The sequence below is a fragment of the Lepidochelys olivacea genome (genome assembly GCF_965140295.1).
Source record: "Lepidochelys olivacea isolate rLepOli2 genome assembly, chromosome: 1".
NCBI classification, from domain to species: Eukaryota; Metazoa; Chordata; order Testudines; family Cheloniidae; genus Lepidochelys; species Lepidochelys olivacea.
The window spans coordinates 109,791,848-109,816,479 of NC_140411.1; the positions used below are offsets into that span (position 1 = coordinate 109,791,848).

Sequence of the window (24,632 nt, forward strand, 5' to 3'; positions counted from 1 at the left end):
TCCTGAGGTAATGGCCTCCTAGAACGTTACCTCCATGAAAGGTAGAGGAGGAAACAAGTGGCCAGGGGCTCAAACGGTGGGCTCATGAGCTTGGAGAGGACCAGGTTCAGATTCCAGGTTGGTACTGGTGGTCGAGAGTAAGGGTATACCCTTTCCAATCCCTTAAGGAAAAGCACCACCATGGGATTTGAGAACACCGAGCATCCAGATTTCCCTGGATGGAAAGCTGAAATAGCCACCAGGTGTATTCTGATGGATGAAAGTGATAGACCTTAGAATCATAGAATCATAGAGTATCACGGTTGGAAGGGACCTCAGGAGGTCATCTAGTCCAACCCCCTGCTCAAAGCAGGACCGATTCCCAATTAAATCATCCCAGCCAGGGCTTTGTCAAGCCTGACCTTAAAAACTTCTAAGGAAGGAGATTCTACTACCTCCCTAGGTAACGCATTCCAGTGTTTCACCACTCTCCTAGTGAAAAAGTTTTTCCTAATATCCAACCTAAACCTCCCCCACTGCAACTTGAGACCATTACTCCTTGTCCTGTCCTCTTCTACCACTGAGAATAGTCTAGAACCATCTTCTCTGGAACCACCTCACAGGTAGTTGAAAGCAGCTATCAAATCCCCCCTCATTCTTCTCTTCTGCAGACTAAACAATCCCAGTTCCCTCAGCCTCTCCTCATAACTCATGTGTTCCAGTCCCCTAATCATTTTTGTTGCCCTTCGCTGGACTCTCTCCAATTTATCCACATCCTTCTTCTAGTGTGGGGCCCAAAACTGGACACAGTACTCCAGATGAGGCCTCACCAATGTCGAATAGAGGGGGATGATTACATCCCTTGATCTGCTCGCTATGCCCCTACTTATACATCCCAAAATGCTATTGGCCTTCTTGGCAACAAGAGCACACTGCTGACTCATATCCAGCTTCTCGTCCACTGTCACCCCTAGGTCCTTTTCCGCAGAACTGCAGCCTAGCCATTCGGTCCCTAGTCTGTAGCGGTGCATTGGGTTCTTCCGTCCTAAGTGCAGGACCCTGCACTTATCCTTATTGAACCTCATCAGATTTCTTTTGGCCCAATCTATATAAGCACTTGAGATAACCTGCTGATGGCCCCTCATTCTCAGTATGAGGCAGGAGCCCTCCCCTCACAGACATTCCTGCCTGTGCTTCCTCCCGGTATCCCACTTTCCCACTTACCTCAGTGCTTTGGTCTCCTTCCCCCGGTGAACCTAGTTTAAAACCCTCCTCACTAGATTAGCCAGCCTGCTCGCAAAGATGCTCTTCCCTCTCTTCGTAAGGTGGAGCCTGTCTCTGCCCAGCACTCCTCCTTCATGGAACACCATCCCAGGGTCAAAGAATCCAAAGCCTTCTCTCCGACACCACCTGCGTAGCCATTCGTTGACTTCCACGATTCGACGGTCCCTACCCAGGTCTTTTCCTTCCACGGGGAGGATGGAAGAGAACACCACTAGCGCCTCAAACTCCTTTATCCTTCTTCCCAGAGCCACGTAGTCCGCAGTGATCCACTCAAGGTCATTCTTGGCAGTATCATTGGTGCCCACGTGGAGAAGCAGGAAGGGGTAGCGCTCCGAGGGCTTGATGAGTCTCGTCAGTCTCTCCGTCACATCGCGAATCTTAGCCCCTGGCAAGCAGCAGACTTCTCGGTTTTCTCGGCCTTGTTGCTTGATGTGAAGCAGATAGTCTAGACTAACTGGGATAGATACCTGGAGTGGTAACAGATGTCTGGGTTCACACCAGCAGGAGAACCTTTTCCACTTGGCCAGTTAAGTTGACCTGGTGGAACGTTTCCTGCTGCCAAGAAGTATTTGTCTCACTGGTTGAGAGCACTGGCTCTCTATCAAGTTTAGCCATGGAGCTTCCAAGCCTTGAGGTGCAGGGACTGTAGGATCGGGTGGAGAAGGCACCCGCAGTCCTGAGTTATCAGGTCCGGATACAGGGGTAGAGCTATTGGGGTGTCTACTGATAGTTCTAGGAGTGTTGTGTACCAATGCTGATGTGGCCAGGACGGGGCAAGCAGGATCACCATTGCTCTGTCCCTGTGTATCTTGAGCAGGACCCAGTGGATCAGCGGGGTTGGAGGGAAGGCATACTTCAGGCCCTCCCCCCACTGCATTAAGAATGCATCGGTGATGGAGACCAGGCTGTGATTTTGAAATGAGCAGAACTGAGGGCACTGTTTGTTGTCCTTGGTGGCGAATAGATCGACTTGGGGATAACCCCCACTTTGGAAAACTGACTTCAGGACATCTGATCAGACCGACCACTCGCGAGCTTGGTAGGATCTGTTGAGGCGATCAGGTGACTATACAGAAGTCCCAGAGGAGAAGAGGCTTGCGGCAGAGGGGTGAGAAGTGAGCTCCGCCCTGTTTGTTTATGTAGAACATGGTGGTGGTGTTGTCTGTCAGGACTGTCATGCTGTGACCTTGCAAAATGGCATGAAAGGTTTGACAGGACAGATGAACCTCTCTGAGCTCCTTCAGGTTGATATGGAGGCATATCTCGTCCTGTGACCACACACCTTGTGTTCTCAGATCCCCTAGGTGTGCATCCCAACCCAGATCTGATGCGTCTGTTACTAGCATCAGTGAAGGCTGGGGTGCGCCGAAAGGGACTCCTGCACAGGCTACTGGTTGGTCCAGCCATCAACGCAGAGACTCTCAGACTTGCCTGGGTACCGTTACTATCATGTCCAGGCTGTCTTGGGCCAGGCAGTAACATGATGCGAGCCATGCTTGTAGGGGCCTGTGCCTCAGTCTGGCATGCTTGACTACGTAAGTACAGACTACCATATGCCCTATTAGCTTCAGGCAACCCCTGACGCTTGTGGTGGGATATTGTAATATCGTCTTGACAATTTTTCTATGGCCTGAAACCTGGGTTCTGGGAGGCTCACCTTTGCCTGTACTGAGTCCAGGAGCGCCCCTATGAATTCCATCTTTTGGGTCGGTACGAGTGACGACTTGCTTATGTTGAGAAGGAGCCCCAGTCTGTGAAAGGCGTCCCTGACCAGTGTAACATGGGACTGCACCTGATCTTTGGAGAGTCCTGTCAGCAGCCAATCATCGAGGTACAGGTACACTCGAACTTGTCTTTTGCGCAAAAAGGCCGCCACCACCACCATGCACTTGGTGAACACGCGGGGGACTGTGGAAAGACTGAATGGAAGCACCATGAACTGGTAATGCTTGCGGTTTACCACAAACTATGAGAAGCATCTGTGTGCCAGATGGATGGCAATGTGGAAATAGACGTCCTTCATATCGAGGGCAGCGTACCAATCTCCCGGATCCAGTGACAGGATGATAGTGCTTAGGGAGACCATGTAGAACCTGATCTTGACCATAAATTTGTTGTATCCGTGAAGGTCTAGAATGGGTTGTAGACCCCACTTTGCCTTGGGGATTAGGAAATAACAGGAGTAAAATCCCTTTCCCCTTAGCTCCTGGTGAACCTCCTCCACCGCCCCATATCGATGAGCAATCGCACTTCCTGCACTAGAAGTTGCTCGTGAGAGCGGTCCCTGAACAAGGATGGGGATGGGGTGGGAAGGGAGGGAAGGAGGAGAACTGGAGGAAGTATCCCACCTGCACCATGCGTAGGACCCAGTGGTCCAATGTTATATGGAACCACGCACGGTAGAAGCGGGATAGCCTGTTTAAAAACTGTGGGGAGGGATCCTGGGACTAGATTGGTAGGCTACCCTCATGTCTGCCTTCAAAACCCTTGCTTGTTTCTGGGCTGGGGATTATTTGGGCCTTGGTTAGACACGCTGTTCGATGGTCTGCATCTATTATTTCTGCCTCGCCTGAGGTAGGAGTCTTGTCTAGGGCAAGGTTGGCATTGCCTCTGCTGTGGAAGTTGAGGCCTGAAGGGCTTCCTCTGGGCTGCCGGTGTATGCATCTCCAGGGATTTCATTGAACCTCTGGAATCCTTGAGGCTATGCAACTTGGAGTTCGTTTGCTCCGAGAAGAGGCCAGAGCTTTCGAAGGGGAGGTCTTGCAAAGTGTTTTGGACCTCAGGAGGGAGGCCTGATGCCTGTAGCCATGCTGAAAGCCTCTTAACCACTCCTGGGAATATGGTTCTGGCCGCAGAGTCGGACGAATCGAGGGAGGCTTGCAGAGATGTTTTGGCTACTGCTTTCCCTTCCTCAATTAGCGCAGAAAACTCTGCATGTGAATCCTGTGGCAGGCGATCCTTAAACTTGGACATAGCATTCCAAGCGTTGAAGTTGTGTCTGTTAAGGATGGCCTGTTGGTTCACTATCCTGAGTTACAGGCCTCCCCACGAGTAGATCTTCCTGCCAAAGAGGTCCAATCGTTTGGCGTCTTTGGATTTTGGTGCCGAGGCTTGCTGACAACACTAGAGAGCAGGGTGGAGGGTGGGAGAATAAGAATTCGTAGTCCTTAGATGGGGCAAAGTATTTTCTCTCCACTCCCCTGGCTGCCGGGGTAATAGAAGCCAGGGTTTGCCAGATAGTCTTACAGTTCCTCTGGATAGTCTTAATCAGTAGCAATGCTACCCTTGAGGGACCTTCCGGAGCCAGAATATCAACCATCAGATCCTCTGGCTCGATGGCCTCTTCCACCTGAAGGCCCATGTTAAGGGAAATTTGGCGGAGAAGTTCTTTATGGGCCCTATGGTCTATAGGTGGGGGTCCTGACACAGATGTACCCACCACTGCTTCATCTGGGGAGGATGAGGACATGTTCTGTGGCTGGTTGCCATCGTCCTGACCTTCTTGTAGTCCCCCATAGTCCTGGGCTGTGTTGGGACCTGTCAAGACTGTCGCCTCTTGAGAGGTAGACTGTGCCTCCTGAGGTCTTGGGGTCATGCCTCTTGGTAATGGTGTGGGCAATGGACCTGCCTCTGTCAGCTGCCCTGGGGGATCCGACGTCAGCCTAGAGAGTGTGTCCTCTCTTGCCCTCGAGGTGTGCTTATATGGCGACCTTGAGTGGCATCGCGTTGAGTACACAGATCTAGAGGCTCTAGAAAACCTGCCCTGCTGTTGGTGGTAGGCCCACGAGGTCCAAAAGGGCCACTGCCCCAGAGGCGGCCACTGTGGCTGCCAGGCTGCGTGGGACTCTCTGCTGGTCATGGTCCGGTGCCTGCTGTAACTCAAGTGACCTGAGTTGGCTTCAGAGTCTGAAGGAGAGGACCAAGGCGGCGCCAATGATCCTTGGGCCACTGTGGGGTGCCAAGAGGTGCAGGCCGGGGACCAGTGCCGAGAGGATCGGGATAGTGAGTGGTACCGGCTATCCCAAGACCTGGGCCGGCCAAGTGCATACAGTGCCGGGGAAGTGGCTGGTACCATGCTTTGGTGCCGAGTGACTGAGGATGACGTGGAGCGGTGCCAGGTCCTCAGTGGGGCACCAAGGGTGCTTCTTCATCTGGTGTCTTAACCTCATGTGGAGTCGTCAGTGCCAGGGAGTGGCACTGCAGCAAGCTTGAACGGGACAGTGCATGAGCGGTGACCTCAAGCAGCGCACCACTGCCGGTTTCTCTCTGGATGGCACCTGCCTAAGCAGTGCCGGAAGCTTCCCCCCGCATTGGAGGGGATTGGACGCCGACAGTTCGATGAGGTCCTTTGCAGCCTCAAATGTGTCAGGCATGGGCAGGGGTTCCAAGACCTCCTCTAGACACTGGTCAGTGCTGAAGTCGCTGGGCGCCAGATTCAACGGTGCCTATGGCACCGGAGTCAATGGTGCTGGCTCCTGTTGGGAACCAGAGTCCTGCCTCTGAGTGGTAGGAGCCTATCTGACTGTCTTGGTCGCTCTTTGAGGGGAGCATCCTCTTTCCCCTTTCTTATGGCACTTGGCCGGTGCCGGGGAGCTTGAGTGGTGCCAGGGCTGGTTGGCTCTTCTCAGAGCCTGTGATTTACGGTGCCTGTGATCTCTAGACCCTGGTGTCGAATCATGCACCGATGCTGGGGCACTTCTCACCGAGGAACTTGGACCCGGTACCGAGTGGTCTGGGGCCACTGGTTGTAAAGTGGCCTCCATGAGCAGCTGCTTAAGATGAAAGTCCATTTCTTTCTTAGTATAGGGCTTAAAGGCTTTGCAAATTTTGCAGCGCTCAGCCTGGTGTATCTCCCCCAGGAGTCATGGGGGGACTGTTGAGCATAGACTTGCGGCAGATAGCGCAAGCTTTAAACCCCTGGGCTTGCGGCATGCCCCGCAGCCCAAGGCTGGTGTCTGGAACTAAATCCCAGTCACCTGTAACTAAAACTGTACCTAACTAACTTATTAACTATCTAATAACAAACTGTCTAGCTGGTAAAAACTAGATTGCTAAGGGATTCACTTGCAAGTGAGAGACCACGTTCCAACGCCTTCATGGACTGTAAGAAAGAACTGAAGGGGCATTGGGCCAGCAGGTTACTATATACAGCACCATGAGGGCACCACTCTAGGGGGCTCCTCTGCTGTCCCGACGGGAGCTGCTAAGGGAAAAAGTTTCTGACGTCCATGTACGCGATGCACACATACCTAATTGGAATGGATGGGAACGAGCACTTGAAGAAGTTACGATTTCATAGAATGATAGAACCATAGAAGATTAGGGTTGGAAGAGACGTCAGGAGGTCATCTAGACCAAGCCCTTACTCAAAGCAGGACCAACACCAACTAAATCATCCCAGCCAGGGCTTTGTCAAGCCGGGCCTTAAAAACATCTAAGGATGGAGATTCCACCACCTCCCTAGGTAACCAATGCTTCACTATCCTCCTAGTGAAAGTGTTTCCTAATATCCAACCTAGACCTCCCCCACTGCAACTTGAGACCATTGCTCCTTGTTCTGTTATCTGCCACCATTGAGAACAGCCGAGCTCCATACTCTTTGGACTCCCCCTTCAGGTAGTTGAAGGCTGCTATCAAATCCCCATCACTCTTCTCTTCTGCAGACTAAATAACCCCAGTTACCTCAGTCTCTCCTCATAAGTCATGTGCCCCAGCCCCCTAATTATTTTCATTGTCCTCCGCTGGACTCTTTCCAATTTGTCCACATCCCTTCTGTAGTTGGGGGACCAAAACTGGATGCAATACTCCAGGTGTGGACTCACCAGTGCCGAATAAGGGGAATGATCACTTCCCTCGATCTGCTGGCAGTGCTCCTACTAATACAGCCCAATATGCCATTGGTCTTCTTGGCAACAAGGGCAAACTGTTGACTCATATCCAGCTTCTCGTCCATTGTAATCCCCAGGTCCTTTTCTGCAGAACAGCTACTTAATCAGTTGGTCCCCAGCCTGTAGCAGTGCATGGGATTCTTCCTTCCTAAGTGCAGGACTCTGCACTTGTCCTTATTGAACCTCATCACATTTCTTTTGGCCCAATCCTTCAATTTGTCTAGGTCACCCTGGACTCTATCCCTACCCTCCAGCATATCTACTTCTCCCCACAGCTTAGTGTCATCTGCAAACTTACTGAGGGGGCAATCCATCCCATCAACCAGATCATTAATAAAGATGTTGAACAAAACCAGCCGCAGGACTGACCCCTGGTGCACTCTGCTTGATACCAGCTGCCAACTAGACATCGAGCCGTTGGTCACTACCCATTGAGCCTGACAATCTAGCCAGCTTTCTATCCACCTTATAGTCCATTCATCCAATCCATACTTTTTTAACTTGCTGGCAAGAATACTGTGGGAGACCATATCAAAAGCTTTGCTAAAATCAAGATATACCACATCCACCGCTTTCGCCATATCCACAAAGCCAGTTATCTCATCATAGAAAGCAATCGGGTTGGTCAGGCATGACTTGCCCTTAGTGAATCCATGTTGACTGTACCTGATCGCCTTCCTCTCCGCCAAGCGCTTCAAAATGGATTGCTTGAGGACCTGCTCCATGATTTTGCTGGGGACGGAAGTAAGGCTGACTGGTCCCTGGGTTCTCTTTCTTCCCTTTTTAAAATATGGGCACTATATTTGCCTTTTTCCAATCTTCCGGGACTTCCCCTGAACACCATGAATTTTCAAAGATAATTGCCAATGGCTCTGCAACCACAACAGTCAACTCCCTCAGCACCCTTGGATGCATTAGATCTGGACCCATAGACTTCTGTATGTCCAGCTTTTCTAAATAGTCCTTAACCTGTTCTTTCACCACTGAGGGCTGTTCACCTCCTCCACACACTGTGATGCCCAGTGCAGTAGTCTGGGAGCTGACCTTGTCTGTGAAGACCCAGACAAAAAAAGCAAGGAGTACTTCAGCTTTTTCCACATCCTCTGTCACTAGGTTGCCTCCCCCATTCAATAAGGGACCCACATTTTCCCTGACCTTCTTCTTGTTGCTAACATACCTGTAGAAATCATTCTTGTTACCCTTCACATCTCTTGCTAGCTGCAACTCCAATTGTGCGTTGGCCTTCCTGATTACACCCCTGCATGCTCAAGCAATATTTTTGTACTCCTCCTAGTCATCTGTCCAAATTTCCACTTCTTGTAAGCGTCCTTTCTGAGATTAAGCTCACCGAAGATTTCATTGTTAAGCCAAGCTGGTCGCCTGCCATATTTGCTATTCTTTCTGCACATTGAAATTGTTTGTTCCTGCACCATCAATAAGGCTTCTTTAAAATACAGTCAGCTTTCCTGGTCTCCTTTCCCTCTCATATTAGCCTCCCAGGGGATCCTGCCCATCAGTTCCCTAAGGGAGTCTAAGTTTGCTTTTCTGAAGTCCAGGGTGCTTTTCTGAAGTCCAGGTCAGCATATTTGCTGAATAGGATTATCCTATTTGTATGCATGTATCATTTTTATATCTAAAGTTATGAATATTGACTATGTATCTGTATTTCAAATGTAGTTACACCTGGGTGACACCCATTACACAGTCTAGATAGCTGGTTGTGAAGGGCCTATTCAGGGTAATAGGCCATTAGGGAAAACAATAGGCCTTAGGAGAACCTTATTCCCCACTGGGTGAGCCTTCCTGAGACTGCTCCGGACAGCCTATAAGTAATGGCTGCTATGACTCAGGAGGGCATGCGACCAGACTACATGACACTGATCTCCATTTTGCGTACCTGTATTTTCCCACAAACTGGGCTGGGAACTGACTTTGAAACAAAGGATTCCCGCCATATGTTAAAGCTATATAAAGTGGTAATTCATATCTGATCTATCTAGTATTTTAGGCTTAGTTTGTGGTTTTGTTTATTTGCTAGATAATCTGCTTTGATCTGTTTGCTATCACTTATAATAACTTAAAATCTATCTTTTGTAGTTAATAAACTTGTTTTATGTTTTAATCTGAACCAGCGTTCCTTTGACTGAAGTGTCTGGGGAAAATCTCAGCTTGGTTAACACAAGCATATTGTGCATATTCCTCTCCACATTGAGGGAGAGGCGAACTGTGTAATAAATTCACACAGGTTGAAGTTTTGACCAGGACAAGGTGGTACAACTCTGGGGTCCTAGGCAGGGAAGCTGGGGGTTATTTTGGCTGTAGTCTTTCTATTGTTGGCTCATGCAGTGGCTGACCACAGCTTGCATGCAACTGCAGCTGGGTGTGTTCCTGCCTCTGTGAATGCTGGTGGGAGTGTAGGACTGGAAGCAGTCCACAGCTTGTCACAGCAGCACAGTGCTGAGAGGGAGCCCAGGCTGGTAAGTCAGAGAACTCAGTGGTACCCCAGTTCCAGGTGGCACCCCCGGGGGAACACGTCACACAACATATTACAACAAACACACAAAACAAACCCAGGAAGTAAAAATCAGTTTTGCATTATGCATATATTTTGTGAAAACTGGTAAAATGAGGTGGAGGGGCTTTTTGGTCAGCGTTAAGGTTTTACAGTAATGAACTATGCATTGCTTTATTCTTGATAAAACTTTTTTTATTATGTGGGCAGTATAATATTTATAGTGTCTTTAACTATTTATTTTCTTGTTTATAAGTGTTTGGGTTTTGTAATGATGCCATAAGGAAATATATTATCACTAAGCAACCTTAATTGTTTTTTTAAACTAAGTTTTGTTGGTTTAGGAATTTCATAGAGAATGACATTCCTTTCTATAGCTTATTAAACCATCTGGAATTCAATAGCAAGGATATTGTCCTCAATTTCTGTAAAAGGTTGAAAAAATCCCCACAATCTATAGGATTTTATCATTAGGGGATCCTCAGTTGCAAGGCATTGTTGCAAAATCTCCTCCCCACACTAGTTTAAAAAGTTTATCTCTACCACAATAATTTAGTAATACCTGATATGTACATCTCTTTTCAAGTCTGCTGAAGAATTGCAGACAAAATACTATTGTCTTTATGTCATGATTACATTTTAGCTACAGTGCAATAACATGTTAGTGTTTAATTTTAAAGGCATATAATTGAACAAGGTAGATAATAAAACAAATGAATTTGAATTATATCTGTTTGCCTAAAACTATAGCATCATTTTTAATCTTCAATTTTTATTCTTTATCCAAGTGTGATGGGGCTTAACCCCCATCACCAGCAAGGCTAGCAAAGATTCTGTTATTTTTGCATTGTCTTTCTTCAGTAACAAACAAACAAACAAACAAACAAGCAAACAAAATCAGACCCAGCTCAAACAATTAAAAATCTGTAATTTAAAATCCAAATAAAGACTACAGGGAGTGCTACTAACAAGGGATATAATTCAATATTAACATTTCATGTTGAACAAATTTGTCTATAAACACTGTTTTCAAGGCACAAATGGCTGAGAGCTAACTGAAAGCATATGGGAGCATACTGTAGTGGAATTATAAAGCAGAAAATTAGGATGGAGAAAATGGAAACATCTAAGTCTCTCTAATGTTTGTTTAATGAACTATTAATGTGTCCCTAGGTAGCAATTAGCACTGAAATATATCCTTGCTTATTTGTAATTATCTACTATTTATTTTATGTTGACTGGAAAGTACTATCCATAATTAAGTGCAAATGTATATTACAATCTGTCTAGTCAAATACTTCCTAGTCATTTAAAAAAAAAAAAGCCAGGTCCTCAGATGGTGTAAATTGACATGGCTCTATTGAAGGCATTGTTGTTACGCCAGTTAACAGCAGTTGAGGATCTGGCCTGAGAAACTTAAGCATGCAGTGAAAATTTGTTAGTCAGTAAAACAGAATCAACCACAACCTGAAGAGTTCTTTCTCCAACAGAAAGATAAAAAAGATAAAAGATATTGCGTCACCAACTTTGTCTCTCTAATATCCCGGGACCAACATGGCTACAACAACACTGCAAACGTGAGAAAGGTTCTCATTTCCTAATATTATTATGTTAAATGGCCATTTACACTAAGTTATAGGTAAACACCTAGGATGAGCCATTGCAAATATTGTACTTGCAAAAGTGTATGGAATAAAAGGAATCTTTTTGGTTCCTTACAGAACCATTACAGAATGGGAAACAAGTTCAAAATATATTATTTTTTATAAGCATGTTTAATTATAAAACCAATTGTAAAACACCCATAAAGCATTTTGCTTCTTCATCAGCTGTTCATTTAGATTTATTAAACAAGTGCCCATCCCATGCTCTAGACACCTTAAATAATCCCATTTTCACAATAAAAACTACTATTTAAAAAGGAAATAACTTCTAATTTATAAATGTTGGGCCTGATTCTGTAGCTATTATCACATGCTAGTCTCATTTATGTCACATAAGTAAAGAATCATAGGATTAGAACCCTATTTTCTCGTTATCAAATACAATTTGCATGCAAAACAATGTAAGTATTTGTTTGTCTTCATTTTAAAAATTATTTTATTGTCACTATATAAATAAATATGTGAAAGTTAGCGTGTCAAAACAGAGGCCAAATGCATACATGTATACAGGGCCGTACCTAGGGGGTGTGGGGCCCGGGATATAGGTGCCGAGTTTCCAATCTGGTGGGGGGGGGCGGTTGGTGTGCTTGTGTGCTCCCCCTGCCCCGACTCCACCCCCTCCCCAAGGCCCCACTCCACCCTACTTCTTCCTATCCCCGCCCTGCCCCTTCCCACCCATTCCGCCCTCTCCCCCGAGCACACTGCACCCTCACTCCTCTCCCCTTCCCCTCCCCCCCCCACACCTCCTGACACTGAGAAACATCTGATCTGTGGCCGTGGTAGGCGCTGATCAGTGGGGCCCTCCGGCAGGAGGCACGGGGGAGATGGGGAGGTTCTGGTAGGGGGGCTCCTCCTCGGGCCCCCCCACCTGCCGCTCGCCTCCCCATTCTCCTCCACACCCTGCTCGCCTGCCCGCCTTACCACCTCGCCCACCTCCTCAAGATTTTATCGAAGCGCAGAGCTCCCCAAAGCGCGGCACCCCGATTCGCTGTACCAAGGGACAGCTCTGCATGTATAACTATTTATGCCAGGTGTGGGATCATGTAATCAGATACATTTTTGAAAGAAGCCAAAAGTAGCAGCCATTTATCCAGAAAAAGATCTGTGTCTTGAGTCAGGCAAATGATTTGTTTAATTATTAGACAGTTCCTCATTTTTTTGCATTAACAAAGTCACATATGTTTCTCTCTTTCCATACTTAGGGAGCATTCCTTTGCACGCTGATTCTGATCATGGCCTCCACTTTCCTGACATATCCTTGTTGCCCTTGTTCTTTTTGAATATACAAAACTTTAACAGTGTTTCAGCTGCATATTGAAATAAAACAGGGGTTGGCAACGGCACGCGACCTGATTTTTAATGGCACGCTGCTGCCTGCCGGGTCTCAGCCGCCGGTCCCGCTCAGCCCGCTGCTGAACCCAGGCCAGGACCCCGGCAGGGAGCAGCGTGCCATTAAAAATCCTGCCTGCCTGGAGGATGAAGAAGCTTGGTCCTGCCGGCTGCTGCTGCAGGGCAGGCAAGCTCCCCCTCCCCCGCCTCTTCCCCCAGGGTGCTGGGTTCCTGCCCCTCCTTCTCTCCCTCCCTGCTGCCGATCAGCTGACGGCCCTTGCGCGGAAGGGGGAGAAGAGGAGCTGCAGCGAGCTCGCTGCTCCGGGGAGGAGGTGGAGAAGAGGCGGGAATGGGGCCTTGGGGAAGGGGGGTGGAATCAGGGCATATCCCCTCCAGCCCCCTGCCATGAGCCGCTCTGAGCAGGGGCTGGGAGCACCCCCAAGACCCCAGCCCACACCCCCAGCCCTGACCCTTACATCCCCCCCGACCCCAGTCCCCTGCCCTGAGCCCTGCACCCCCCTCACACACTCCAGCCCTCTGCCCTGACCCCTGCACCGTACATCCCCGCCACCACACCCCAGCCCCCTGCCCTGAGCCCTGCACCCTGCTCACACATACCCAGCCTCTGCCCTGATCCCTGCACCCCCCACACATCCCAGCCCTCTGCCCTGATCCCTGCACCCCCTCACACACAGGCAACCCTCTGCCTTGACCCATGCACCCCCACACACCCCAGCCTCCTGCCCTGACCCCTGCACCCCCCATGACCCCAGCCCTGACTCCAGTACCCCCCATACATACCCAGTCCCCCCACACCCCATGCCCTGACTCCTGCACCCCCCACACATACCCAGCCACCTCATACCCCATGTCCTGACTCTTGCACCCCCCACATTCCCACCCCCACCCTGAGCATCAAACAGGAGCTCCTGCACCCTCCCACATTCCGACCTGCACCCCTCGCACCAAATGGGAGCTGCTGAGGTAAGCACTCCGCACCCAAACCTCTTGCCTCAACCCTGAGCCCCCTCCCTCATTCTAGCTCCTGGCCAGACCCTGCACCCCAACCCCCAGCTTGCTCCTTCACCCCCAGCCCTGTGCTCAGTGCACTCCCACCCTTAGCTCAGTGCAGAGAGAGAGGAAGAGAATGGGCTAGAACCAGGGAGAAGGTAGGTACCAACTCTATGTGAGCAGGGCTGGGATCCCAGACCAGCAGCGGGCTGAGCAGGGCCGGCAGCCAGAACCCTGGCTGGCAGGAGCCGGCGGACTGAACCCGAGACCGGCAGCGGGCTGAGCTGCTCAGCCCACTGCCAGTCTAGGGTCCCAGCCGCCAGCCCCGCTCAGCCCACTGCTGGTGTGGGGTTCTGGCTGCCAGCTCCTTGCCAGCCAGGGTCCCGGCCGCAGGCCCCGCTCAGCCTGCTGCCAGCCTAGGTGAACAGAACCCCAGGCCGGCAACGGGCTGAGAGGGCCGGCGGCGTAAGATCAGCATTTTAATATAATTTTAAATGAAGCTTCTTAAACATTTTGAAAACCTTATTTACTTTACATATGACAATAGTTTAGTTATATAATATATAGACTTATAGAGAGAGACCTTCTAAAAAACGTTAAAATGTATTACTGGCACATGAAACCTTAAATTAAAATGAATAAATGAAGACTCGGCACCCCCCCTTCAGAAAGGTTCCCGACCCCTGAAATAAAATCTTCACCTACTTGTTATGCCTGGAAGTCCTGGAGGTCCTGGAGGACCTGGAGGCCCTGGAAAACCATCCCTTCCAGCTGATCCATGCAGAGAGAGTCCTGGAGGACCTTGGTCACCCTTTTCACCTCTCTCACCAGGGAAGCCAGGTGGACCTGTGATCCCTGGGCTAGGTAAACCTTATTTAGAACAAAGTAAAACACACATGAAAGCAAATACAAATAAAAGGTAAAATGATCAACAGATACACCAGCAATAAATTACTAAGCTTAAGGGGCAAAACCCAGTATAACACAAGGGACTGCATTTTGATTCTTGAAGATTTATATTAAATTTAAATACTAGTCCCACATATCAACACTATTTTTTAAATCTGAAGTCTATCCTATAGATGTGTGACCTTAGAAGATGGTGAGAAAATGAAGCATGCAGGGAGAAATTTTACCACTACCATACTACAAATCCTGACATGCTACAGAAATGGATAGCCTTTGCAAGAATCTCCAAGGAATAAATCTAGAACATAAGAATGGCCATACTGAGTCAGACCAGTGGCCCATCTAGCACAGTGTCCTGTCTTCTAACAGTGGTCAGTGCCAAATGCTTCAGAGGGAATTAACAGAACAGGATAATTTATTGAGTGATCCATCCCCTGTTGTCCAGTCCCAGCTTCTGGCAGTCAGAGGTTTAGGGATCCCCAAAGCATGGGGTTGCTTCACTGACCATCTTGGCAAATCGCCATTTATGGACCTATCCTCCCTGAACTTGTCTCATTGTTATCTCCACAAACTTCTCATTTTTTGAACCCATTTATACTTGTGGCCTTCACAACAGTCCCTGCCAACAAGTTCCACAGTTTGATTGTGCCTTGTGTGAAGAATCACTTCCTTCTGTTTGTTTTAAACCCTCTGCCTATTAATTTACTTGGGCGACCCCTGGCTCTTGTGTTATGTGAAGGGGTAAATAACACTTCCTTATTCACTTTCTCTACACCAGTCATGATTTTATAGACCTCTATCGTATCTCCCCTTAGTCATCTCTTTTCTAAGGTAAACAGTCCCAGTCTTTACTCTCTCCTTATGTGAAAGACATTCCATACCCCTCATCATTTTTGTTGCTCTACTCTGTACTTTTTCCAATTCTAAAATATCTTTTTTGATATGGGGCGATCAGAACCGCATGTGCTATTCAAGGTGTGGGTGTTGCTTTCTATAGTGGATTTATGATATTCTCTGTCTTATTATGTATACCTTTCCTAATGGTTCCTAACATTCTGTTAGTTTTTTTGACCGCTGCTGCACCTTGGGAACTATCCACAATGACTCCAAAATCTTTTTCTTAAGAGTTAATAGCTAATTTAGACCCCATTGTTTTGTATATAGAGTTGAGATTATGTTTTGCAATGCGCATTCCTTTGCATTTCATCTGCCATTTTGTTGCCCACACACCCAGTCTTGTGAGATCCCTTTGTAACTCTTCACAGTCTGCTTCAGACTTCACTATCTTGAGTAATTTTGTATCATCTGCAAACTTTGCCACCTCACTGTTTATCTCTTTTTCCAGATCATTTATGAATATGTTGAACAGCACTGGCTTCAGTACAGATCCTTGTGGGACCTCACTATTTACCTCTCTCCATTCTGAAAACTGACCATTCCTATCCTTTGTTACCTATCTTTTACCCAGTTACTGATCTATTAGAAGACTTTACTTCTTATCCCATGACAGCTTACTATGCTTAAGAGCCTTTGGTAAGGGACCTTGTCAAAGGCTTTCTGAAAGTCTAAGTGCACTATATCCACTGGATCACTCTTGTCCATCTGTTTGTTGACCCCCTCTAAGAAGTCTAATAGATTTGTGAGGCACGATTTCCCTTTACAAAAGTCATGTTGACTCTTATCCAACATACCGTGTTCATCTATGTGTCTGATAATTCTGTTCTTTACTACAGATTCAATCAATTTGCCTGGTACTGAAATCAGGCTTACCAGCCTGTAACTGCTAGGACCACCACTGGAGCTTTTTTATAAAATCAGCATTACATTAGCTATCTTCCAGTCATCTGACACAGATGCTGATTTAAGCAACAGGTTACAAACCACAATTAATAGTTCTGCAATTTCATATATGAGTTCCTTCAGATCTCCTCAGTTGATACCATATGATCCTGGTGATTGATTACTATTTAATTTATCAGTTTGTTCCAAAACCTCCTCTATCAGTTCCTCAGATTTGTCACCTATAAAAAATGTCTCAGGTGTGGGAATCTCCCTCACATCCTCTGCAACAGTGTTTCCCAAACTTGGGAAGCCGCTTGTTCAGGGAAAGCTCCTGGCGGGCCGGGCCAGTGTGTTTACCTGCCGACTCTGCAGGTTCGGCCAATCGCGGCTCCCACTGACCGCAGTTCGCCGCTGCAGGCCAATAGGGGCCGCGGGAAGCGGTGGTCGGTACGTCCCTCTGCCCGTGCCGCTTCCCACAGCCCCCATTGGGCTGCAGCGGCGAACCATGGCCAGTGGGAGCCGCGGTTGGCCGAACCTGCAGACACGGCAGGTAAACAAACCGGCCCGGCCTGCCAGGGGCTTTCCCTGAACAAGCAGCATCCCACATTTGGAAAATGCTGCTCTGCAGCAAAGACCAATGCAATTTAGCTTCTTTGCAATGGTCTTGCCTTTCTTAAGTACTCCTTTAGCACCTCGATCCTCCAGCGGCCCAGATAATTGTTTGGCAGTCTTCCAGCTTCTGATGTACTTAAAAAAAATTGCTGTTAGTTTTTGTGTCCTGGTAGCTACTATTCAAATTCTTTTTGACCTGCCTAATTATACTTTTACACTTGACTTGCCAGTGTTTATGTTCCTTTTTATTTTCCTCAGATTTGACTCCCAATTTTTAAAAGATGTCTTTTTTTCTCTAAGACCCTTTTTTTACTCTGCTGTTTAGCCTTGGTGACAGATTTTGGCCCTCTTGCTCTTTTTTTTATTTGGGGTACACATGTACTTTGAGCCTTTATTATGATGTTTTTAAAGTTTCCATATAGCTTGCAGGCATTTCATTCTTGTGATTGTTCCTTTTAATTTCTGTTTAACTAACCTCCTAATTTTTGTGTAGCTCCTTGTTCTGAAGTTAAATGCTACCATGGTGGTCTTCTTTGGCATTTTCCCTCCCACAAGGAAGTTAAATTGAATTACATTATGGTCACTATTACAGAGCAGCTCAGCTACAGTCACTTCATGGGCTTGATCCTGTGTGCCACTTAGAACAAATCAAGAACTGCCTCTCCCCTTGTCGGTTTCAGGACTAGCTGCTCCAAGAAGCAGTCACTAATGGTGACTAGAACTTTTATTTCTGCATCCCCATGCTGAGGTGACATGTTCCCAGTCAGCATGAAATCCCCCAAGAGTTTTCTGTTTTTGTAGCCTCTCTGATCTCCCTGACCATTTCACAATCACTGTCAACTTCCTGGTCAGGAGGTTGATAGTATATCCCGATTGCTGTAGTCTCTTATCTTATCTCTTATCTTGATTTCAGGAGCACTTGAAACAAAAATATTAATGGAAATCAGTGGATAAGTGGGAAGTGAAGCGTTAAGTTAATAACTGTTAATGAGGGTAGTGACAATAAGTAAAGAGCATCATTTAATAGAATCATAGAATCATACAATATCAGGGTTGGAAGGGACCTCAGAAGGTCATCTAATCCAACTCCCTGCTCAAAGCAGGACCGATCTCCGACTAAATCATCCCAGACAGGGCTTTGTCAAGCCTGACCTTAAAACTTCTAGGGAAGGAGATTCCACCACCTCCCTAGGTAACGCATTCCAATGTTTCACCACCCTCATAGTGAAAAAGTTTTTCCTAATATCCAACCTAAATCTCCCCCACTGCAACTTGAAACCATTACTCCTTGTTCTGTCATCTGCTACCACTGAGAACAGTCTAGAGCCATCCTCTTTGGAACCCCCTTTCAGGTAGTTGAAAGCAGCTATCAAATCCCCCCTCATTCTTCTCCTCCGTAGACTAAACATCCCCAGTTCCCTCAGCCTCTCCTCATAACTCATGTGTTCCAGTCCCCTAATCATTTTTGTTGCCCTCCGCTGGACGTTTTCCAATTTTTCCACATCCTTCTTGTAGTGTGGGGCCCAAAACTGGACACAGCACTCCAGATGAGGCCTCACCAGTGTCGAATAGAGGGGGACGATCACATCCCTCGATCTGCTCGCTATGCCCCTACTTATACATCCCAAAATGCCATTGGCCTTCTTGGCAACAAGGGCACACTGTTGACTCATATCCAGCTTCTCGTCCACTGTAACCCCTATGTCCTTTTCTGCAGAACTGCTGCTGAGCCATTCGGTCCCTAGTCTGTAGCGGTGCATTGGATTCTTCCGTCCTAAGTGCAGGACTCTGCACTTGTCCTTGTTGAACCTCATCACATTTCTTTTGGCCCAATCCTCCCATTTGTCTAGGTCCCTCTGTATCCTATCCCTACCCTCCAGCGTATCTACCTCTCCTCCCAGTTTAGTGTCATCTGCAAACTTGCTGAGGGTGCTATCCACACCATCCTCCAGATCATTTATGAAGATATTGAACAAAACCGGCCCCAGGACCGACCCTTGGGGCACTCCACTTGATACCGGCTGCCAACTAGACATGGAGCCATTGATCACTACCCGTTGAGCCCGACAATCTAGCCAGCTTTCTATCCACCTTATAGTCCATTCATCCAGCCCATACTTCTTTAACTTGCTGGCAAGAATACTGTGGGACACCGTGTCAAAAGCTTTGCTAAAGTCAAGGAACAACGTGTCCACTGCTTTCCCTTCATCCACAGAACCAGTTATCTCATCATAGAAGGCAATTAGATTAGTCAGGCATGACTTGCCCTTGGTGAATCCATGCTGACTGTTCCTGATCACTTTCCTCTCATGTAAGTGCTTTAGAATTGATTCCTTGAGGACCTGCTCCATGATTTTTCCAGGGACTGAGGTGAGGCTGACTGGCCTGCAGTTCCCAGGATCCTCCTTCTTCCCTTTTTTAAAGATGGGCACTACATTAGCCTTTTTCCAGTCGTCTGGGACTTCCCCCGATTGCTATGAGTTTTCAAAGATAATGGCCAATGGTTCTGCAATCACATCCGCCAACTCCTTTAGCACTCTCGGAGGCAACGCATCCGGCCCCATGGACTTGTGCACATCCACCTTTTCTAAATAGTCCCGAACCACTTCTTTCTCCACAGAGGGCTGGTCACCTCCTCCCCATGCTGTGCTGCCCAGTGCAGCAGTCTGGGAGCTGACCTTGTTCGTGAAGACAGAGGCAAAAAAAGCACTGAGTGCATTAGCTTTTTCCACATCCTCTGTCACTAGGTTGCCTCCCTCATTCAGTAAGGGGCCCACATTTTCCTTGACTTTCTTCTTGTTGCTAACATACCTGAAGAAACCCTTCTTGTTACTCTTAACATCTCTTACTAGCTGCAACTCTAGGTATGATTTGGCCTTCCTGATTTCACTCCTGCATATCCGAGCAATATTTTTATACTCATCCCTAGTCATTTGTCCAATCTTCCACTTCTTGTAAGCTTCTTTTTTGCATTTAAGATCAGCAAGGATTTCACTGTTAAGCCAAGCTGGTTGCCTGCCATATTTACTATTCTTTCTACACATCGGGATGGTTTGTCCCTGTAACCTCAATAAGGATTCTTTAAAATACAGCCAGCTCTCCTGGACTCCTTTCCCCTTCATGTTATTCTCCCAGGGATTCTTGCCCATCAGTTCCCTGAGGGAGTCAAAGTCTGCTTTTCTGAAGTCCAGGGTCCGTATTCTGCTGCTTTCCTTTCTTCCTTGTGTCAGGATCCTGAACTCGACCATCTCATGGTCACTGCCTCCCAGGTTCCCATCCACTTTTGCTTCCCCTACTAATTCTTCCCGGTTTGTGAGCAGCAGGTCATGAAGAGCTCTGCTCCTAGTTGGTTCCTCCAGCACTTGCACCAGGAAATTGTCCCCTACATTTTCCAAAAACTTCCTGGATTGTCTGTGCACCGCTGTATTGCTCTCCCAGCAGATATCAGGGTGATTGATGTCTCCCATGAGAACCAGGGCATGCGATCTAGTAACTTCTGCAAGTTGCCGGAAGAAAGCCTCGTCCACCTCATCCCCCTGGTCTGGTGGCCTATAGTAGACTCCCACCATGACATCACCCTTGTTGCTCACACTTCTAAACTTAATCCAGAGACTCTCAGGTTTTTCTGCAGTTTCATACTTGAGTGCTGAGCAGTCATACTGCTCTCTTACATACAGTGCAACTCCCCCACCTTTTCTGCCCTGCCGGTCCTTCCTGAACAGCTTATATCCATCCATGACAGTACTCCAGTCATGTGAGTTATCCCACCAAGTCTCTGTTATTCCAATCACATCATAATAGGTAGAGGGAGACTACTAAAGATCTTCTTTTAGCAATTCATACTGTTCACTCTAGTTTTCAAAACCTTCATCAGTGATTTTTGTTAAGATCCGTCATTAATCGTTAGAACTGATTTTTAAAACATTCTGTTCCTTTTACTACATTAAAAAAGAAGACTTGAAAAATCACACAAGCCCACACTTCATCGAAGTCTACTCTGTAGCAATGACTAACTAAAAGTCATTGTTCTTTTTATCTTGTCACACAATTCTTTAGGGGTTTTTACATCCTACCACATGCATTATCCTCTCCCTTAAACTTTGAAAACTTTCCTGGCAATAATATGACACTGCTTCACCCAAGCTTGAATACTTAGTTCACTGTCAGTACAGATAATACCAGCCCATGACAGCCACATAGCATTGATATCACTGGCAGACTTGAAGCAGGTATAAGGTTTGTCCTGGAGATTTAAATGGTTTGTTTGCTTTTTAAAACTCAGGAGTCAAGGCCATGGCTTGTGAGGTGAAATATAGATATATTTATTGACCTTGCTTTGGAGTCCTCAGAATTTTTTCACTAATTTCAATTTGTGTTTGACATTTTCCACCCAGCGATAATGAAGGTCAACACCAGGATAAATCCCCTAAATTCAATACTCAATAACAAACAAAGGGACAAATCCCAAGATGTGTCACCCTTTCCCCTGAAAACTCATAAGAGAAGAAGACAAACACTCTGAGCAGTCAGCTAGGGTGGCACCCCCAGAATCCAGCGCTAGGACTTCCTGCCCTCACCTCGGGTCCATGGACAGTGCATGGCTCTAAGGGAGCTATGTTTTCTGGGCTTCTTCTGTCTGGCTGTTCCTCTCAGACCCCATCCCACTTCCATTTTAGGAGAAGTTTCCCTAGTTCCCTAGAGAGGACTCCATGAAAAATTAATACAGCCTCAACGTTCTCCATAGAAAGCAGGGATTGTGCCACAGAGATAGCTGACATTCTCCTTCCATACATGGGGAGGGACAATCCATAAAAAGATCTTGAGGGGATGATTAGATCCCCCAAGAGGGCAGCGTATGCCCACTCTGGAGGTCAGGGAGTGACTGAGAGTGGCAGGTGCTCAGCACCCTTCAAGACTGACCCCAGAAGAATTTTTTTTGTAAAGAGTGAATAAAAACAACAGTCAGATGTTCATACCTGGAGGACCTGGGTGTCCTTGTACACCTGGTAAACCTAAAAACAAAGGTGCTTTTTATTATGGGATGAATGCTAATGAAATAGATAATGTCAACAGTAATGATCTCAGAGCATTTATTATGCAAATCATAGAATATCAGGGTTGGAAGGGACCTCAGGAGGTCATCTAGTCCAACCCCCTGCTCAGAGCAGGACCAATCCCCAATTTTTGTCCCAGATCCCTAAATGGCCCCCCCTCAAGGATTGAACTCACAACCCTAGGTTTAGCAAGCCAATACTCAAACCACTGAGCTATTCCTCCCCCCAAATATCTACCACCACCTTATAACACTGGAGAGTAAAATAATACCTAGAATCAAAACTCAGATGATTTAATCTAAAATTATTTGCAAAAATTTTGGTAAAAAATAATCGGAGATGGACATCTGTGGAAGTCTGCAAGACAGAAATTTGTCAGAAAGACCCTGGTCCTGTAAGATGCTGAGTGCCCTCAACACTCCACTGGAACTGGGAGGATCAGCCCCTGACATTTTGCTAAACACCTGACACAGCATTCTTTGTGCCCCAAACTCCTGTTAAAGTCAGTGAGAACTCAGGATGTGCAAGGAATACCATACTAGCTGGAAAGTTTCAAAAGTTTTGAAATTTCTTCCAAAAAAATGGGGAGAATGCTCAGTTTTCCCCATCTATTTTCTGACAAGCTTTATAAGTTACTTACATACCCTTTAAGACAGAAAATGTAATTACCGATTGTGACTATTTAAGGAAATTATGTGCCTGAATCTCTTTTCTATTATCCTGCTTTCCTGCTGCTATAACTCAATGTACATTTCTATGTCGCGGTCACTGGAGTATGACCACCATAAAACTGGTGTCTCAGTGAGGAGAATCAGGCCTTTTGTTCCTTCTGTGGCCACTTTACCGAGTACCAAACTGCAGCCTTATCTAATATCTGATTTTTTCAGTTCTCTGGCAGTTTCAAAATAGTGGAAAAAAAAATTGGTTCAGATTGAACTGAACCTGAAAATTCCAAAAACTTTTGGTGAACTGAAAAAGTGTGTTTCAAGTCAAATGAAATATCTTGTTCCTCAGGAAATGTTATTTCCAGACATTGTTAAAAGCCTAGATTCATAAAATGGCAGGAGGAGGAGCCAGAGCTGCCCACCTAATAACATTTTGCTCAGTGGTTATGGCATTCACCTGGGATGGGGAGACCTGGTTTTGAATCCCCTGTTAACCTGAAAGGAGCATGGATTTCAACCCAGGTCTCCCTCTTTTCAGGTGAGTGCCCTAACCACTGGATTATGAGCTATTCTGGGCTGGATGGATCTCTCTCGATCTTTCCGGATGAAGCTGTTCCACTTTGTATAAGATACACAAATTGGGCCAAAACAAGAGAGAGTGAGAATGTCTCTGTAGGCTGGTCATCAGTCCACCCACCTGGGAGGGGAGAGAATCTACTCTAAGTCTCTAGTGACCATTTCATTTTTATACAAATTGAAACAGATTCAACAGCAGAGTTGGAGAGAGACCCATCTCAGAGTAGACAACAGCCTGGTGGTTAGGATACCCTAATCACTGAGCTAAAAGTTATAAGGTGAGCACAATGACCACCTCTTGCGAAAGAAAAACATTTTTCTGGCCAAAAATATTCTACAAATTTGTGATAATTCACAAATAGCTTGGGTCTACTGAAACTGCAATAAACTATTTGTCTGAAAAATTTTGCCCAGCCCTAATCCTTTACATAGAGCACAGCAAAACTACAACAAAATGTGAAACATGCCATACAGCAAAGGGAATCATACCATACCCAGTCAAAATTACATAGGAAATGTACATAAGCAGGATGTAATAACTCAACCGCAAATCAGTGACAAAATCAGGGCATTTCATTATCATATAGCTCCATTACAGCATTCAAGTAATTCAATAATATTCTCATTTAAAAAGATATAAAGAGCATATATGAAGACAAAAAGGAAATAAAAATGCATACCTTTTAGACCTTGTTCACCTTTTAATCCTGGAAAACCTGGAGGACCAATGTCTCCTTTTTCACCATAAGCATCCACTGTTCCAGTACCTATTACCTGAATCACAGACCAAGATATTAGGAAATGCACATGAGCAGCAGGAATAAGCCATGGGGAGACTAAGCATCCCCAAACAGGGCAAGAAATGCTGGAAGCGGTGCACCTTCCTTTGGAGTGCCACCACTGGAAGCTCCTGAGAACCGTGGCCATGCCTGCACTCTGCCCCGAGGCCCCGCTCAGCCTCTTCCCTGTCCCCCCACCTGTACAGCGCCTCTTCCCCCTGAGCCCCCCGACCGTCACTCGCTCCTCTTCACCCCCTCCCCTCTGTGGCTCACCATTAAGGCAGGAGGGGGAAGAAAGGAGTGAGTACTGAGTGGGTAGCCTTAGGGTAGGGGGTGGAGAGAAGAGGGTGGATCAGGGCCTCAGGGGAGGGAGTGGAGTGGGAGTGGGGCCTCAGGGCAGAGCAGGGGTGGAGCATGGGCGGTGCCTCAAGGGGAGGGTGCTGAGTGAGGGCGGAGCCATGGTCCGGGCAGCGGGCACTGGTGGCCTCCCACACTTCTAGGGAGCTTCCAGTGCTCAAGCCCAAATGCAAGAGTCACGCACCGCCTAAGGAAATACATAACTGAAGAGCTCAGGTATGTTGGAGATTC

At 47.0% G+C, this 24,632-nt stretch overlaps 1 protein-coding gene across 2 annotated transcripts in view; it reads right to left on the reverse strand.

Moving 5' to 3' along the window:
• COL4A1 (collagen type IV alpha 1 chain) overlaps positions 1–24,632 on the reverse strand; it is a 209,249-nt gene that overhangs the window by 55,299 nt on the left and 129,318 nt on the right. For both annotated transcript variants that reach the window (XM_084610506.1, XM_084610507.1), the window contains exons 19-21: positions 23,946–24,039; positions 21,947–21,982; positions 14,373–14,537 (exon numbers count right to left, since the gene is read on the reverse strand). In XM_084610506.1, coding sequence (XP_084466632.1) covers positions 14,373–14,537; positions 21,947–21,982; positions 23,946–24,039 — 295 coding nt within the window. The remainder of the gene's footprint in view (positions 1–14,372; positions 14,538–21,946; positions 21,983–23,945; positions 24,040–24,632) is intronic.